The sequence below is a fragment of the Coregonus clupeaformis genome, chromosome 27 (genome assembly GCF_020615455.1).
Source record: "Coregonus clupeaformis isolate EN_2021a chromosome 27, ASM2061545v1, whole genome shotgun sequence".
Taxonomy (NCBI): domain Eukaryota; kingdom Metazoa; phylum Chordata; class Actinopteri; order Salmoniformes; family Salmonidae; genus Coregonus; species Coregonus clupeaformis.
Window position 1 is genome coordinate 15,063,717 of NC_059218.1, and position 15,937 is coordinate 15,079,653.

Consider the following 15,937-nt stretch of genomic DNA (forward strand, 5'->3'; position numbering starts at 1 on the left):
GCTGCCCAAGTGCTTCAACAAAGTACTGCGTAAAAGGAATAATTATGTAAATGTGATTTCTAAACCAGTTTTTGCTTTATCATTATGGAGTATTGTGTGTAGATTGAGGAATACAATTTTTTTTAGAATAAGGCTGTAAGGTAACAAAATGTGGAAAAAGGGGTCTGAATACTTTGAGAGGAACTATTGAAGGCGATATGGGCTGGAAAACTATATTGTATCACCAGTGGCGATGTATTTTATTTTAATTGGCAGAGACTTTCCAGCATGCCAAATGAACGTCTATGTAAACATGTATTTTAAATGGGCTTGCGATGTTTCTACTGCAAATAATTTTTATATACCACGTCAAACCCTTTAACTCCAACCATATGACTCAGCTCACTGATAGAGTATATCCTAGAAATGACAGTAATGTTTTTGAATGAGCACTTTTAGAGCGCAATGAACTAAAGTGGTAACTGATAAATTAACCTGAAAGTAACAAACTGCGCACCTACTGCCTATTTAAATGCACTTTGGGGATATAACCTTATGTACGTACTGTTTTATACCAGCAATATCGAAGCTCTTTTGCAAAATGCAGATGTGGAGTGGCCCATCTCGCTATAGAGTCTGGTTGATACACAAACACTCCCCTAGATTAACGTGTATGTACTTTTTGTAATGATGATTCCATTGAAACTGAAGCTCATGCCTTACTGTAAATGCCTGCGCCAAAGCCTGCCATCTTATCCTCCAATGGAGATGTTTATTTATAAGTGCCTAAATGTCCTTTTATCACTTTACTTTGTTAATTTTTTTGTTCATGCATTCATGTGTATAGATGTGTTCCTTCTGTATAAATCATTTCCCAGGTCACCCTGCTCAAGTCTGGCATTTCTCAGGCCTGTAGGACGTGACTGTCTTCTCTTCCTCCCCTCCCCACTCTTCCTCTCAACCTCTAAGTGAAAGAGTAAGAGCGGTAATGGGTAGAGGAGACTGCAATATAGGAGGACAAGGAATGATTCACAAATTCACAGGAAAAACACACAATGGGTAATTGGGCATCACCGTCCTTTACTTCCAGTAGCCATGGAAACACAACTTCATTGGCTACAAGGGATAATAGCCCTGGGCAAATCTCCACTGACAACCTAAACCTAGGCTATTCCCCCTCCACTTAGTAGTGCACTATATGGTTAACAGGGTGTCATTTAATGTAGTGCACACTGCGGGGGATATGGTGTCATTTTAGAGTTGTGCACTATAGGGAATAAGGAGTGGTCTGTAGCTCAGCTGGTAGAGCACGGCGCTTGCAACGCCAAGGTAGTGGGTTCGATCCCCGGGACCACCCATACACAAAAATGTATGCACGCATGACTGTAAGTCGCTTTGGATAAAAGCGTCTGCTAAATGGCATATTATATTATTATTATTATATTAAGGAGTAATTTGAGACAAGCGGTGTCTGTCAAAGAATCCTCATATTTCCCTGTCCCTCCATCTTGTGGGAAGACACGTCCGCATAAACATACTGCAGGCCTACTGTGAGAATGGAATAACACTAGTGTGACTAACTTAAAACTAAGGAACTCAGGCATTCTGATGTTCTGTCTGACACAGGATAAGTTGTGGAGTCACCTTGTGAGAGCATAACAGATTGAGATGTAGATGTGCTTCAAACAGCTGTTCCCCTCTTTCCAAACCAACCAGCTGAATGACTCACTCAAGATACTCAGAGGAATAACTAGGCGGAAGTAAAAAATAAAATTTTAAAAATGACGGCAATCTGCCAGTGCCTGTAGGAGTCAGTACGTTTCATAGAGTACGTTTCACTAATAAATATTAAACTGATTACGTCAGTAGGCCGAGTATGGCATTAGTCATGTAAACGCCTTACACTGCTTACCTTAAAATCACCACGTGGTCATAATCGAAGTAAGTATATGCCGATTAAAACCTGGTTTTCGGAGCAATCTTTTCAATTATTAGGACATGTAAACACCTTAAAATCGGCGTTTCAGCAGTGTATTTGATCTGCGCATGGAATAGCAGCGAGCCTCCCTCTTTAGCGCGAGTGAAGTGAGTTCAGAACCACATAAAGTATGCATCTTAGTACTTCACACATACAAACTGTATATGTCCGAACTCCGAATCAAATAGGCTTCCCAAAAATAACATGGTCGGTCTGGTACAACCTATATTTTGATTCAGGTAGCCTGATATCATGTGTCCATGTAAACATTAGGGAAATTGTTATTCTTGCAAAGCATGTGAACGTTTTTAAATCAAACTATTATATTAATCTGACTACCCACAATAATTGTATTGTGTGCATGTAACCGTACTCATTATATAGGATGAGTATGGAACATCTGCAGCGAAACACAGAACTGGGATAATCTGATGGTAAATGGCACCCTCTGCTGGTGACTGGCCACCAGTAGCAGAAGCAAGTCATATTGCGAAATCTGTGATACATATCCAGTACATAACACAAGCCACCATAAGGAAGACTGTCAGAAAAGGGGCCGGTTTCCCAGATCAAAGACGTCCAACATCACCACCACAATCTACACATCACCACTGAAAAAGCAAGATGAGTTAAAGAGTTTATTGGTTTGATAAGAGGGGTAACTGGACCAAGTGTAACATTGTACCGTACATACATCAACGTAAACTGCTGTTTGAATAGAATTGCTTGAAAAATAACATTGTGTCCCACACCGTAAAGCCTAGGCCTTTGGTAAGTTGAAAACAATAACTGGTACTGTCAGCACAGACTGACATTGAGGTTAGCAGGTTAGATAATTAAGTAGACGCTAGTATGAGATAAAGAATTGGACAGCAAAGAAATCGTAAAAGGAAACCAGAAAGTGCAGATGAGCAAAACATTCTAATTTAGAAACCCCAACAAGAGCATTGTGATTCCTGACATGTCTAAACCCACTTCATCCCATTCTAAAGAAGCTGGAATCTTTCAGAGTGAATGTAAAGTAATAGGTGTGTTTTGGTGGTGTGTGTATGTGTGTATGTATGTATGTATGTATGTATGTATGTATGTATGTATGTATGTATGTATGTATGTATGTATGTATGTATGTATGTATATGATAGATAGAGGGTGTGTGTTTGTGTGTATATTTATATATACACCGCACCAGTCAAAAGTTGACACCTACTCATTCCAGGGTTTCTTTATTTTTACTATTTTCTACATTGCAGAATAATAGTGAAGACATCAAAACTATGAAATAACACATATGGAATCATGTAGTAACCAAAAGTGTTAAACAAAGCAAAATATATTTTATATTTGAGATACTTCAAAGTAGCCACCCTTTGCCATGATGACAGTTTTGCACACTCTTGGCATTCTCTCAACCAGCTTCATGAGGTAGTCACCTGGAATGCATTTAAACTAACAGGTGTGCCTTGTTAAAAGTTAATTTACGTTTGAGCCAATCAGTTGTGTTATGACAAGGTAGGGGTGGTATAGAGAAGATAGCCCTATTTGGTAAAAGACCAAGTCCATATTATGGCAAGAATAGCTCAAATAAGCAAAGAGAAACGACAGTCCATCACTTTAAGAGATGAAGGTCATTCAAGCCGGAAAATTAAAGAACTTTGAAAGTTTCTTCAAGTGCAGTCGCAAAAACCATCAAGCGCTATGATGAAACTGGCTCTCATGAGGACCGCCACAGGAAAGGAAGACCCAGAGTTACCTCTGCTGCAGAGGATAAGTTCATTATAGAGTTAACTGCACCTCAGATTGCAGCCTACATAAATGCTTCACAGAGTTCAAGTAACATACACATCAACATCAACTGTTCAGAGACTGGTGAAAATCAGGCCTTCATGGTCGAATTGCTGCAAAGAAACCACTACTAAAAGGACACCAATAAGAAGAGACTTGCTTGGGCCAAGAAACACAAGCAACGGACATTAGACCGGTGGAAATCTGTCATTTGGTCTGTCTTTGTGAGACGCAGAGTAGGTGAACGGATTATCTCTGCATGCGTGGTTTACACCGTGAAGCATGTAGGAGGTGGTGTGATGTGTGGGGGTGCTTTGCTGGTGACACTGTCAGTGATTTATTTAGAATCAGCATGGCTACCACCACATTCTGCAGCAATACGCCATGCCATTTGGTTTACGCATAATGGGACTATGATTTGTTTTTCAACAGGACAATGACCCAAAACACACCTCCAGGCAGTGTAAGGGCTATTTGACCAAGAAGGAAAGTGATGGAGTGCTGCATCAGATGACCTGGCCTCCACGATCACCCGACCTCAACCCAATTGACATGGTTTAAGATGAGTTGGACAGTGGAGTGAAGGAAAAGCAGCCAAATGCTCAGCATATGTGGGAACTCCTTCAAGACTGTTGGAAAAGCATTCCTCATGAAGCTGGTTGAGAGAATGCCAAGAGTGTGCAAAGCAGTCATCAAGGCAAAGGGTGGCTACTTTGAAGAATCTAAAATATATTGATTTGTTTAACACTTTTGGTTACGACATGTTATTTCATAGTTTTGATGTCTTCACTATTATTCTACAATAAGAAAAGCCCTTGAATGAGTAGGTGTCCAAACTTTTGACTGGTACGGTACGGTGTGTATGTATGTATATATATATATATATATATATATATATATATATATATATATATATATATATATATTTTAGTGTGGCAGCTCATGGGGCACCAGTTTGTAGTGGGAGCCACAGGAGGGACAGCGCTGAGCCTCGCCCTGATGGAGCCAGAACCACACCACTGCTGTGTTATCCTCCTCACCTAGAGATGGAGAGAGAGAAGAGAGCGGGAGAGAGTGTTTGAAGGAGAGAGTTTAGATATGAGCAGAGATCACAACAATCAGACAGCCAAGACAAATCAGAGAAATATGGCTTCTGGCAACAGACAGCTCCCAGACAGCTGTTGCAAGACTAATATGAAGCAAGTCACGTACAGACACAGCCCACAATCCTCTTGGTGGTGATGGAGGGCACCAGATGAGGGTCGGCCTTGGAGCCAGCATACTCCTTGGGTTTCAGCATGCTGTAGGGGTCCTGGAAGGAATTCAAACAAGGCAGGTTCAATAATATACTTATATGGTATGAGAGTGAACTACAATACGGGCAAAGCCCTCTAAGAAACCTTGTAAGGATCCTAGCTAAGTTAGCCAAGTACCAGCAAATCACATGTTATTTGTCACATGCTTCGTAAACAAATCAAATAAATAAAAAATTGCCACATGCGCCGAATATAACAGGTGTAGACATTACAGTGAAATGCTTACTTACAAGCCCTTAACCAACAATGCAAAGTAAAAAAATAAAATAATAATTCAGCAAATAACTAAAGAGCAGCAGTAAAATAAAATAATATTAGGGAGGCTATATACAGGGGGGTACCGGTGCAGAGTCAATGTGCGGGGGCACCAGCTAGTCGAGGTAATATGTACATGTGGGTAGAGTTAAAGTGACTATGCATAAATAATAAACAGAGTAGCAGCAGAGTAAAAGAGGGGGGGGGCAGTGCAAATTGTCCGGGTAGCCATGATTAGCTGTTCAGGAGTCGTATGTCTTGGGGGTTGAAGCTGTTGAGAAGCCTTTTGGACCTAGACTTGGCACTCCGGTACCGCTTGCCGTAGAACAGTCTATGACTAGGGTGGCTGGAGTCTGACAATTTTGAGGGCCTTCCTCTGACACCGCCTGGTATTGAGGTCCTGGATGGCAGGAAGCTTGGCCCCAGTGATATACTGGGCCATACGCACTACCCTCTGTAGTGCCTTGCGGTCAGAGGCCGAGCAGTTGCCATACCATGCGGTGATGCAACCAGTCAGGATGCTCTCGATGGTGCAGCTGTATAACTTTTTGAGGATCTGAGGACCCATTCCAAATGTTTTCAGTCTCCTGAGGGGGAATAGGCTTTGTCGTGCCCTCTTCACGACTGTCTTGGTGTGTTTGGACCATGATAGTTCGTTGGTGATGTGGACACCAAGGAACTTGAAGCTCTCAACCTGTTCCACTACAGCCCCGTTGATGACATTGATCACATTGAGGGAGAGGTTGTTATCCTGGCACTACACCTATAGGCTGTCTCATCGTTGTCGGTGATCAGGCCTACCACTGTTGTGTCGTCGGCAAACGTAATGATGGTGTTGGAGTCGTGCCTGGCCATGCAGTCATGGGTGACCAGGGAGTACAGGAGGGGACTGAGCACGCACCCCTGAGGGGCCCCCGTGTTGAATATCAGAGTGGCGGATGTGTTGTTACCTACCCTTACCACCTGGGGGCGGTCCGTCAGGAAGTCCAGGATCCAGTTGCAGAGGGAGGTGTTTAGTCCCAGGATTCTTAGCTTAGTGATGAGCTTTGAGGGCACTAGGGTGTTGAACGCTGAGCTGTAGTCAATGAATAGCATTCTCACGTAGGTGTTCCTCTTGTCCAGGTGGGAAAGGGCCCTGTGAATGCTTAAAAGTCTTACTCACATCAGCTACGGAGAGCGTGATCACATAGTCATCCGGAACAGCTGGTGCTCTCATGCATGCTTTAGTGTTGCTTGCCTCGAAGCGAGCATAGAAGTGATTTAGCTCGTCTGGTAAGCTTGTGTCACTAGGCAGCTCGCGACTGTGCTTCCCTTTGTAGTCTGTAATAGTTTTCAAGCCCTGCCACATCCGACGAGCGTCAGAGCCGGTGTAGTACGAAACAGGTGTAGACTAACAGTGAAATGCTTAATTACAGGCTCTTGTCAATGCAGAGAGAAGAATAAGAGGAATGAATACACAATGAGTAACGATAACTTGGCTATATACACACAGGGTACCTGTACAGAGTCAATGTGCAGGGGTATGAGGTAATTGAGATAGATACACACTATATTTCACAAAAGTATGTGGACAGCCCTTCAAATTAGTGGATTTGGCCATTTCAGCCACATGTATAAAATAGAGCACACAGCCATGCAATCTCCATTGACAAACTTTGGCAGTAGAATGGCCTTACTGAAGAGCTCAGTGACTTTCAATATGGCACTGTCATAGTATGCCACTATTCAAACAGGTCAGTCGTCAAATTTCTGACCTGCTAGAGCTGTCCCGGTCAACTGTAAGTGCTGTTATTGTGGAAACGTCAAGGAGCAGTGGTAGCCCACACAAGCTTACAGAACGGGACTGCAGAGCGCTGAAGCGCGTAAAATTAGTCTGTCCTTGCTTGCGACACTCACTACAGAGTTCCAAAATACCTCTGGAAGCAACATCAGCACAAGAACTGTTTGTCGGGAGCCTCATGAAATGGCTTTCTATCACGCGTCACCATCTGGCAGTGATGTGTACACCGAGGAACTTGACGCTCTCAACCCGCTCCACTACAGCCCCGTCGATGTGAATGGGGGCGTGCTCAGTCCTCTTTTTTTTCCTGTAGTCCACGATCAGCTCCTTTGTCTTGTCTCTGACCACCTCCCTATAGGCCATCTCATCAGTGATTAGGCCTACCACCGGTGTGTCGGTGCAAACTTAGTGTTGAAGTCGTGCGCGGCCACGCAGTCATGGGTGAACAGGGAGTACAGGAGGGGACTAAGCACACACCTCTGAGGGGGCCCTGTGTTTAGGGTCAGCGTAGCAGATGTGCTGCCTACCCTCACCACCTGGGGGGTGGTCCGTCAGGATGTCCATGATCCAGTTGCAGAGGGAGGTGTTTAGTCCCAGGGTCCTTCGCTTAGTGATGAGTTTGGAGGGTGCTATGGTGTTGAACGGGGGGGTTTAAAAGGGCAATGTGCAATTGCTACATCCATTTTCTTACTTGTGTGTGATATATACTCATCGATTCTTGAATATAACAAATGCCTCATGAGCTTAGTTCAGCTGTCGTACCCCATCAGAACTCAAAATATAAGCTTTTACTCCAATGTTTGTTAACATTGTAAATGTAAACCAACACTAGGCCTATATAGCCTCAAAACGAATGTACACTGCTCAAAAAAATAAAGGGAACACTTAAACAACACAATGTCACTCCAAGTCAATCACACTTTTGTGAAATCAAACTGTCCACTTAGGAAGCAACACTGATTGACAATAAATGTCACATGCTGTTGTGCAAATGGAATAGACAACAGGTGGAAATTATAGGCAATTAGCAAGACACCCCCAATAAAGAAGTGGTTCTGCTGGTGGTGACCACAGACCACTTCTCATTTCCTATGCTTCCTGGCTGATGTTTTGGTCACTTTTGAATGCTGGCGGTGCTTTCACTCTAGTGGTAGCATGAGACGGAGTCTACAACCCACACAAGTGGCTCAGGTAGTGCAGCTCATCCAGGATGGCACATCAATGCGAGCTGTGGCAAGAAGGTTTGCTGTGTCTGTCAGCGTAGTGTCCAGAGCATGGAGGCGCTACCAGGAGACAGGCCAGTACATCAGGAGACGTGGAGGAGGCCAACAACCCAGCAGCAGGACCGCTACCTCCACCTTTGTGCAAGGAGGAGCAGGAGGAGCACTGCCAGAGCCCTGCAAAATGACCTCCAGCAGGCCACAAATGTGCATGCGTCTGCTCAAACGGTCAGAAACAGACTCCATGAGGATGGTATGAGGGCCCGACGTCCACAGGTGGGGGTTGTGCTTACAGCCCAACACCGTGCAGGACGTTTGGCATTTGCCAGAGAACACCAAGATTGGCAAATTCGCCACTGGCGCCCTGTGCTCTTCACAGATGAAAGCAGGTTCACACTGAGCACATGTGACAGACGTGACAGAGTCTGGAGACGCCGTGGAGAACGTTCTGCTGCCTGCAACATCCTCCAGCATGACCGGTTTGGCGGTGGGTCAGTCATGGTGTGGGGTGGCATTTCTTTGGGGGGCCGCACAGCCCTCCATGTGCTCGCCAGAGGTAGCCTGACTGCCATTAGGTACCGAGATGAGATCCTCAGACCCCTTGTGAGACCATATGCTGGTGCGGTTGGCCCTGGGTTCCTCCTAATGCAAGACAATGCTACACCTCATGTGGCTGGAGTGTGTCAGCAGTTCCTGCAAGAGGAAGGCATTGATGCTATGGACTGGCCCGCCCGTTCCCCAGACCTGAATCCAATTGAGCACATCTGGGACATCATGTCTCGCTCCATCCACCAACGCCACGTTGCACCACAGACTGTCCAGGAGTTGGCGGATGCTTTAGTCCAGGTCTGGGAGGAGATCCCTCAGGAGACCATCCACCACCTCATCAGGAGCATGCCCAGGCGTTGTAGGGAGGTCATACAGGCACATGGAGGCCACATACACTACTGAGCCTCATTTTGACTTGTTTTAAGGACATTACATCAAAGTTGGATAAGCCTGTAGTGTGGTTTTCCACTTTAATTTTGAGTGGGACTCCAAATCCAGAACTCCATGGGTTGATACATTTGATTTCCATTGATAACTTGTGTGATTTTGTTGTCAGCACATTCAACTATGTAAAGAAAAAAGTATTTAATAAGATTATTTCATTCATTCAGATCTAGGATGTGTTGTTATTTTAGTGTTCCCTTTATTTTTTTGAGCAGTGTATATATCTTGGATGGTCAGTCCTTGCATCCATTGCTCTATGAATTTGAGAGTGGTTTTATTTCTCCAGGCCCATCACTCAGCTTTTAACCAAAACAGAGGCAAGGAAACCGCTTTATTATTTCAACTGCTGATTGCTGCTTTAAGGTCTACGTCCCGTTTAAAAATGTGTGATGGCAGTGCAGCAATGGTAGCTTCCTCTGTGTTATCACTCTTTCATCCCTCCATCCCATTCATTTTTTCCCATAGAGATTTTACCCTGACAAACAACGTCAGTATACAACAAGTTATTGCTCACGTATACCCTTTAAATCAGATATCATTGGAAAGATTAGTCAGTTATCCATCAGACACATTTTCAGAATGGTCAGATCAACAGAACTTTGACCTCTAGAGTACATACCAGAATTACCTGTATAATTGTCTTTAAAAATGGAAACTCAAACATTTTAAACTTTGTTAGACAAGTGGTTCTGAAAAGTCATGAAATTACCATCCAAATAATAGTATTCATACCCCTGAACTTAATCCACATTGTTTTAAAGTGAAAACGTTAGAAATATTTGCAAATTTACTGAAAATGAAATACCGAAATCTCAGTGTTCACACCCGAGTCAATACTTTGTAGAAACACCTTTGACAGCGATAACAGCTGAGTCTTTCTGGCTAAGTCTCCAAGAGCTTCCACACTTCGATTGTGCAATATTTGCCCATTATTATTTTCAAAATTCTTCAATCTCTGCCAAATTAGTTGTTGATCATTGCTAGAAAAACAAATTCAGGTCTTGCCCCAGATTTTCAAGTAGATTTAAGGCAACTGGTAACTCGGACACTCAGGAACATTCACTGTCTTTGTAAACAACTCAAGTGTAGAGTTCGCCTTGTGTTTTAGGTTATTGTCCTGCTGAAAGATGAATTCATCTCCAAGTGTCTGGTGGAAAGCAGACAGCCAGGTTTCCCTCTAAGATTTTGCCTGTGCTTAGATCCATTCCATTAATTTTTTATCCTTAAAAACTCCCCAGTCCTTAACAATTACACGCACACCCATAACATGATGCAGCCACCACTATGCTTGAAAATATGGAGTGGTACTCAGTAATGTGTTGTATTGGATTTTCCCCAAACATAGCACTTTGTATTCAGGACAAAAGGTTTTGCTTTGCCACATTTCTTGCAGTATTACTTTAGTGACTTGTTGCAAAGAGGATGCATGTTTTGGAATAGTTGTATTCTATACAGGCTTCCTTCTATTCACTATCAATTGGATTAGTATTGTGGAGTAACTACAATGTTGTTGATCCATCCTCAGTTCTCCCATCACAGCCATTAAACTAACTGTTTTAAAGTCACCATTGGCCTCATGGCGAAATCCCTGAGCAGTTTCCTTCCTGTCCATCAACTGAGTTCGGAAGGACGCCTGTCTCTTTGTATTGACGGTGTATTGATACACCATCCAAAAGTGTAAAATATATATTTAATGTCTGCACATTTTTTATTTTATCTACCAATAGGTGCCCTTCTTTGCGAGGCATTGGAAAAACTCCCTTGTCTTTGTTGTTGAATCTGTGAATTCACTGCTCGACTGAGGGACCACATTGTATGTGTGGGGTACAGAGATGGGGTAGTCATTCAAAAATCAGGTTAAAACACCATTATTGCACAGTTAGTCCACGCAATTTGCACACACAAAAAACCATACAATTTTTACTTCTGAAGTTATTTAGGCTTACCATAACAAAAGGGTTTGAATACTTGACATTACAGCTTAATTCTTTTAATTAATTTCTAAAAAAAATATTTCAAATTCCATATTGAGGTATGTTGTGTGTGGATCAGTGACATTTACATTTTACATTTTTGTCATTTAGCAGACGCTCTTATCCAGAGCGACTTACAGGAGCAATTAGTGTTAAGTGCCTTGCTCAAGGGCACATCGACAGATTTTTCACCTAGTCGGCTCGGGGATTAGAACCAGCGACCTTTCGGTTACTGGCACAACGCTCTTAACCACTAAGCTACCTGCCGCCCCAAATTGTATCCATTTTAAAATTATGGCTGTAACAAAATGTGGAAAAGTCAAGGTGTGAATACTTTCTGAAGGCACTTGTATATCGGTAACTTTTGCCTCCCTAAAATCAGTATCAGTCGCAAAAATCACATCGGTCGGGTTTTACTAGTGTCACTGGGCAGCTCGCGGCTGGATTTCCCTTTGTAAATCGCTGATCGTTTGCAAGCCCTGCCTAGGGCTTTTACTGCAACCGTATTACCGCCACACCGGCGGTCATGAGTCATGATGGCAGTCATATTCCACGTGACCGTTTAGTCATGGTAATTAGGTTCTCCAAGCTCTAATGCTGCCGATGGTCATTAGCAGCCTACTAAACTTGCTAACTGTCTGGTGCTCAGCACTCTATTGTCCCTCTAGGCTGTGTTACAGCCGGGTGCAACTTTATTAAACAGCGTACAGTAAGTGTATCTTTTGTACTTTAGAGATTCTCTCACTGGAATGAAAATTAAGTCCAACGGTTTCCAAACCCGTATCGCGAGTGGGGATTATTAACGTTTCTAACCAGTGATATGATTCCATGTTTTTTTTTGTAGTTAGTTTGTGCAGGACATACAACCTGACTCCCCCACTCTCGTTCTATTGATTTCAACGCGATAGAGTGATTGATAAGTGTTGCGTTTCTCTTTCCGTTTTGGCGACACCCATATCAATATGCATCACTCCAAAATGTAGCTGGTTGTCTTCAGCAGGTTGTCCTCTAACAAATGCTGTAAACAATATTTCCAGTTTCTGTGTGGTTTTTGAGTTGTTAGTTTCAACAGCAAACACTAATTAATATGAGTGATTGTCAAAACATGTGTTTTGGTGCAAATGCAGTTTATAAGGTGCTCGTTAAAAAATTAAAATACAAGTAATATGATGACCAATGTAGCACATGTACGTTTAGGTTTTGAATATATCATGAACTGATTCTGCATATTAATTGATTTAAACTGAACTTTGTTTTTTGCATTGGTCTATTTATCAAAAGGTTGTTGTCAACGGGATGCAGCGACAGCGTCATTTTCAACATATTATGTTTTAGGAATGTACTTTTAAAGCTTAACATTAAGTAGAAAACTATTGGAAATTAATTAGGAAAAAACTGCTAATGAGTGTGTTTTTTGGGGGGGATGATCTACCAGAAATAAAATAAAAACGTGTTTGACTTACCCTGGCCTTGGGTTCTCGAGAGCTACATCAACGCTAGCGTTCTAACGTTAGCTAGGGCAAAACATCTGACGTTAAAGTATTATTTAAGAATATATATGTTGACGTACCGCGCCCTGTTGGGCAGCCTTCATAACGATCTTCTCCAGACCAGTGGCCTGCTCCTCGTCGGTGGGGATGCCTGAAAACATTTCATCATCAGTGTTTGCTAGCAAGTTTGGCTAACTAGCTAGTCAGGTAGCTAAGTGATTGGAATTAGCTAGCTAGCAAAATTAGCACTGGGCTACTTCCGCGCTAACCACACTCAATAATAAAGTCGACACTAAGCTAGAAGGCTAACGCACCATCTTTGGCTGAGGTCGCTATAAAGACATAATAGCTCAATATGGAAGAAAAAAAAAAGTATATCTACTCAGCTAGCTACTTCATGTGAACAAAAAACGGACGATATATTTAAAAACTATTTTTCTACAACGAATATTCTATGATAACCATCTAATGCTATACTGTTAGCTAGCTATGATAAATTGGATAGCTAGCCTTGCGCCATTGCCTGGCATTGTCTGTCCTTGGCAAGACATCAAATCTGTCTAATATGATGCTTCTGCCCAAAACCTCTACATTACCGACTCACCTCCAGTAGCCATGCCGCGGGTGAGAGTAGGGACCGGGGCGGCTCGGCACGTTGTAGCGGCCCTGAAGGACGAGCGGAGCAGTAACCTTCCAGCCATTTCTCCTTCTGGTCGAAAATACAACTGGCAGCACGTTGATGACGTTAAATATTTGACGTCTTCTTCTTCTTTGGGATTTGGTTGGCGGGTCGCATCCAACTTTTAGGTGCATACACCGCCACCTACTCTACTGGTGTGTGAGGCCATTCTCGGCCTACCTACATTATATTCTTAGGTACAACAATACAACATTGGGAAAAAGGAAAATTACCCTATTAGTCCCATTCCACAATTGAACTCTACCAAGTCCTACTCCAGACCAATGGTCTGAGGGGACATATCACTACCACTCAACATCCCCTGCAGCTGTTCTGTAGTAGATCTTCGCAATCCCAAGTACTTCTTTGCCGCTGCCACTACAACCTCTATTTTCTGTGACTTTCGATTAATCTCTGCAGTACAATTAACAACCATGGCTATAAATGCTAAAAAGCCCACCTTACTGAAGCACATATTATTCCCATTACTCTCTCTTGATCTCTGCCTACTCACAAGAATCCTCTCAGGATCTCTCACCCTATACTCACCTTCCACTAACACTTCACTGCTTCGGCATACAACACTTTCTGTACTACTCCAAACACTGGCAACCTTAATCTGCCTTTCTCTCACCGGACACCTCAGATCTCCAGCCCCATGGTCACCCCCACAACTTCCTCCACTGATACCGAACATTCCTTCGTCTCATGCCCTCCTGCACACATCTAGGCATCTCCCTCCTACACACTGCTGCAATATGCCTATAACCTTGACACCTAAAACACCATAATATTTTCGGAACATTAACTCTCACAGAATAACTGACACTTCCTACATTGACCTTATCTGGTAACAACTCTGCATCAAAGCTAAGCATGACATGTCTTCTCCTTTTCCCCACAGAATCTACGTCTCATTTACATTTTAGTCATTTAGCAGACGCTCTTATCCAGAGCGACTTACAGTTAGTGAGTGCATACATTTTTCATACTGGCCCCGTGGGAATCGAACCCACAACCCTGGCGTTGCAAACGCCATGCTCTACCAACTGAGCTACACGGGGCCCAAAGTTGTATTTTTTAGTGATCCAATTTACATTTTAGTCATTTAGCAGACGCACTTATCCAGAACGCCTTACAATTAGTGAGTGCATAAATTTTTCATACTGGTCTCATTAGGCGGCGGGCATCACAGACACAGAGAATCTTCCATTTCAACTGCACCTCAACACTTAATGCCACCCCCGTTATCACTCCTTTCAACAGTGCCCTTCTCCGGAGAGCAAAGCACGTCACAATTCTTGTCACTAATCTCGTAATCCGGAGTGCCCTCTCCCTCTGGGCAGGGGAAACACAATAAATCATCAGAAGTCCACTGAGTTACCTTCAACTCAACAGTCCCCAACCTCTCCTCCACTCAACCTGACACCAGATATGGATCAACCAAAGAGCAAGGATCCATTCTCTCTACAAATCTCACTCCCACTGGGCCAAAATCCTTATCATATCCTTGGGACGATGCCCGAACTCGACGATCCTCGCCGCAGGTACTTCACCCTAATTCTCAACAAGTTCCATCTCTGAACTACTGGTACACGCATCCCTGTTTTTGCACTTGACGCCCACCTTCCTCACCTCACTACTTCCCTCTGCACTCAATTTCTTCTCAGCAGTCATCACTGCACCTGCCACCACATTGAATTCATCCTCCTGTCCCATTTCCTCCTCAAGCTCTTCCAAAGGGTCTGTGCGATCCTCCAGTCCATATTCGCTAAAAAAATTTTTATTGTCCATCATATTCTCCTTCACCAGCTCTTTCAGGTCTGTGTAATCCCCCACTCCATGTTTATTCATAATATGCTCCACTTCCTTCCTCATTTCCTTTTCCGCCATCTTCCCCACCGTGGCCTTCGCCCAACACCCTGACCGCCTCTCCTCCATCTTTCCTGCTACCGGTGTCCAAGCCTCTGTTGTGGTGGGTCAGGGTCTGGGTTGACCTAGGTGACCGTTGCAGAGTGCTGACGCTTTCTTATTCTGTTTTAGGGTGGTCCGCAAAGACATTTTATAGGTGCACGCCGCCACCTAATGTATTGGCTGTGTATCAGCCTACTATTCTATAGTATAAATCTACTCCACTTTGTGAAAAAATTGCCCTACCATCTAACCCTACACCCATTAAAACCTCTGCATCAAAACTCAGTAGTACAGACAGTGCCTTCTCTGTTTCACCACGCTCTCCACCGGGTTTGCATCGCACCAAATGGCGGGCGTCACAGACACCGGGAATCTTCAACTTCTGTTGGCCCGCAACACTTAATACCACTCCAGTTATCACTCCTTTCAACGGCACCCTAATCTGGGGAGGAAAGCAAGTCACAGTTCTTGTCCCCAGTCGCATGGTGCGGAGCGCACACTCCCTCTGGACGGCAGAAACCCAAAGAAAATCTCACTCCCACTGGGCAAAAAAATATACAGTGCTCAAAAAAATAAAG

General features: G+C 43.5%; 1 protein-coding gene across 1 annotated transcript; it reads right to left on the reverse strand.

The window, feature by feature from the left end:
- Window positions 1-4,662: 4,662 nt before the first annotated feature.
- On the reverse strand, window positions 4,663-13,506 carry LOC121541128 (cytochrome c oxidase subunit 5B, mitochondrial). The gene is made up of 4 exons (XM_041850106.2): window positions 13,371-13,506; window positions 12,847-12,917; window positions 4,952-5,051; window positions 4,663-4,779 (listed from the first exon to the last, which is right to left on the reverse strand). Exons 1-4 carry the CDS (start codon window positions 13,465-13,467, stop codon window positions 4,667-4,669), a joined length of 381 nt encoding a protein of 126 aa, XP_041706040.1. The 5' UTR covers window positions 13,468-13,506; the 3' UTR covers window positions 4,663-4,666.
- Between the last annotated feature and the right edge of the window lie 2,431 nt (window positions 13,507-15,937).

What these genes read in the sequence shown, in the direction of transcription:
- LOC121541128 (XM_041850106.2), bottom strand. Translation starts at nt 13,467, where the DNA reads ATGGCTGGAAGGTTACTGCTCCGCTCGTCCTTCAGGGCCGCTACAACG. An exon ending in AGGCTGCCCAACAGGGCGCG is followed by an intron (nt 5,052 to 12,846) that starts GTACGTCAACAT and finishes AATTCCTTCCAG; the next exon opens with GACCCCTACAGCATGCTGAA. An exon ending in GAGGATTGTGGGCTGTGTCT is followed by an intron (nt 4,780 to 4,951) that starts GTACGTGACTTG and finishes CTCCATCTCTAG; the next exon opens with GTGAGGAGGATAACACAGCA.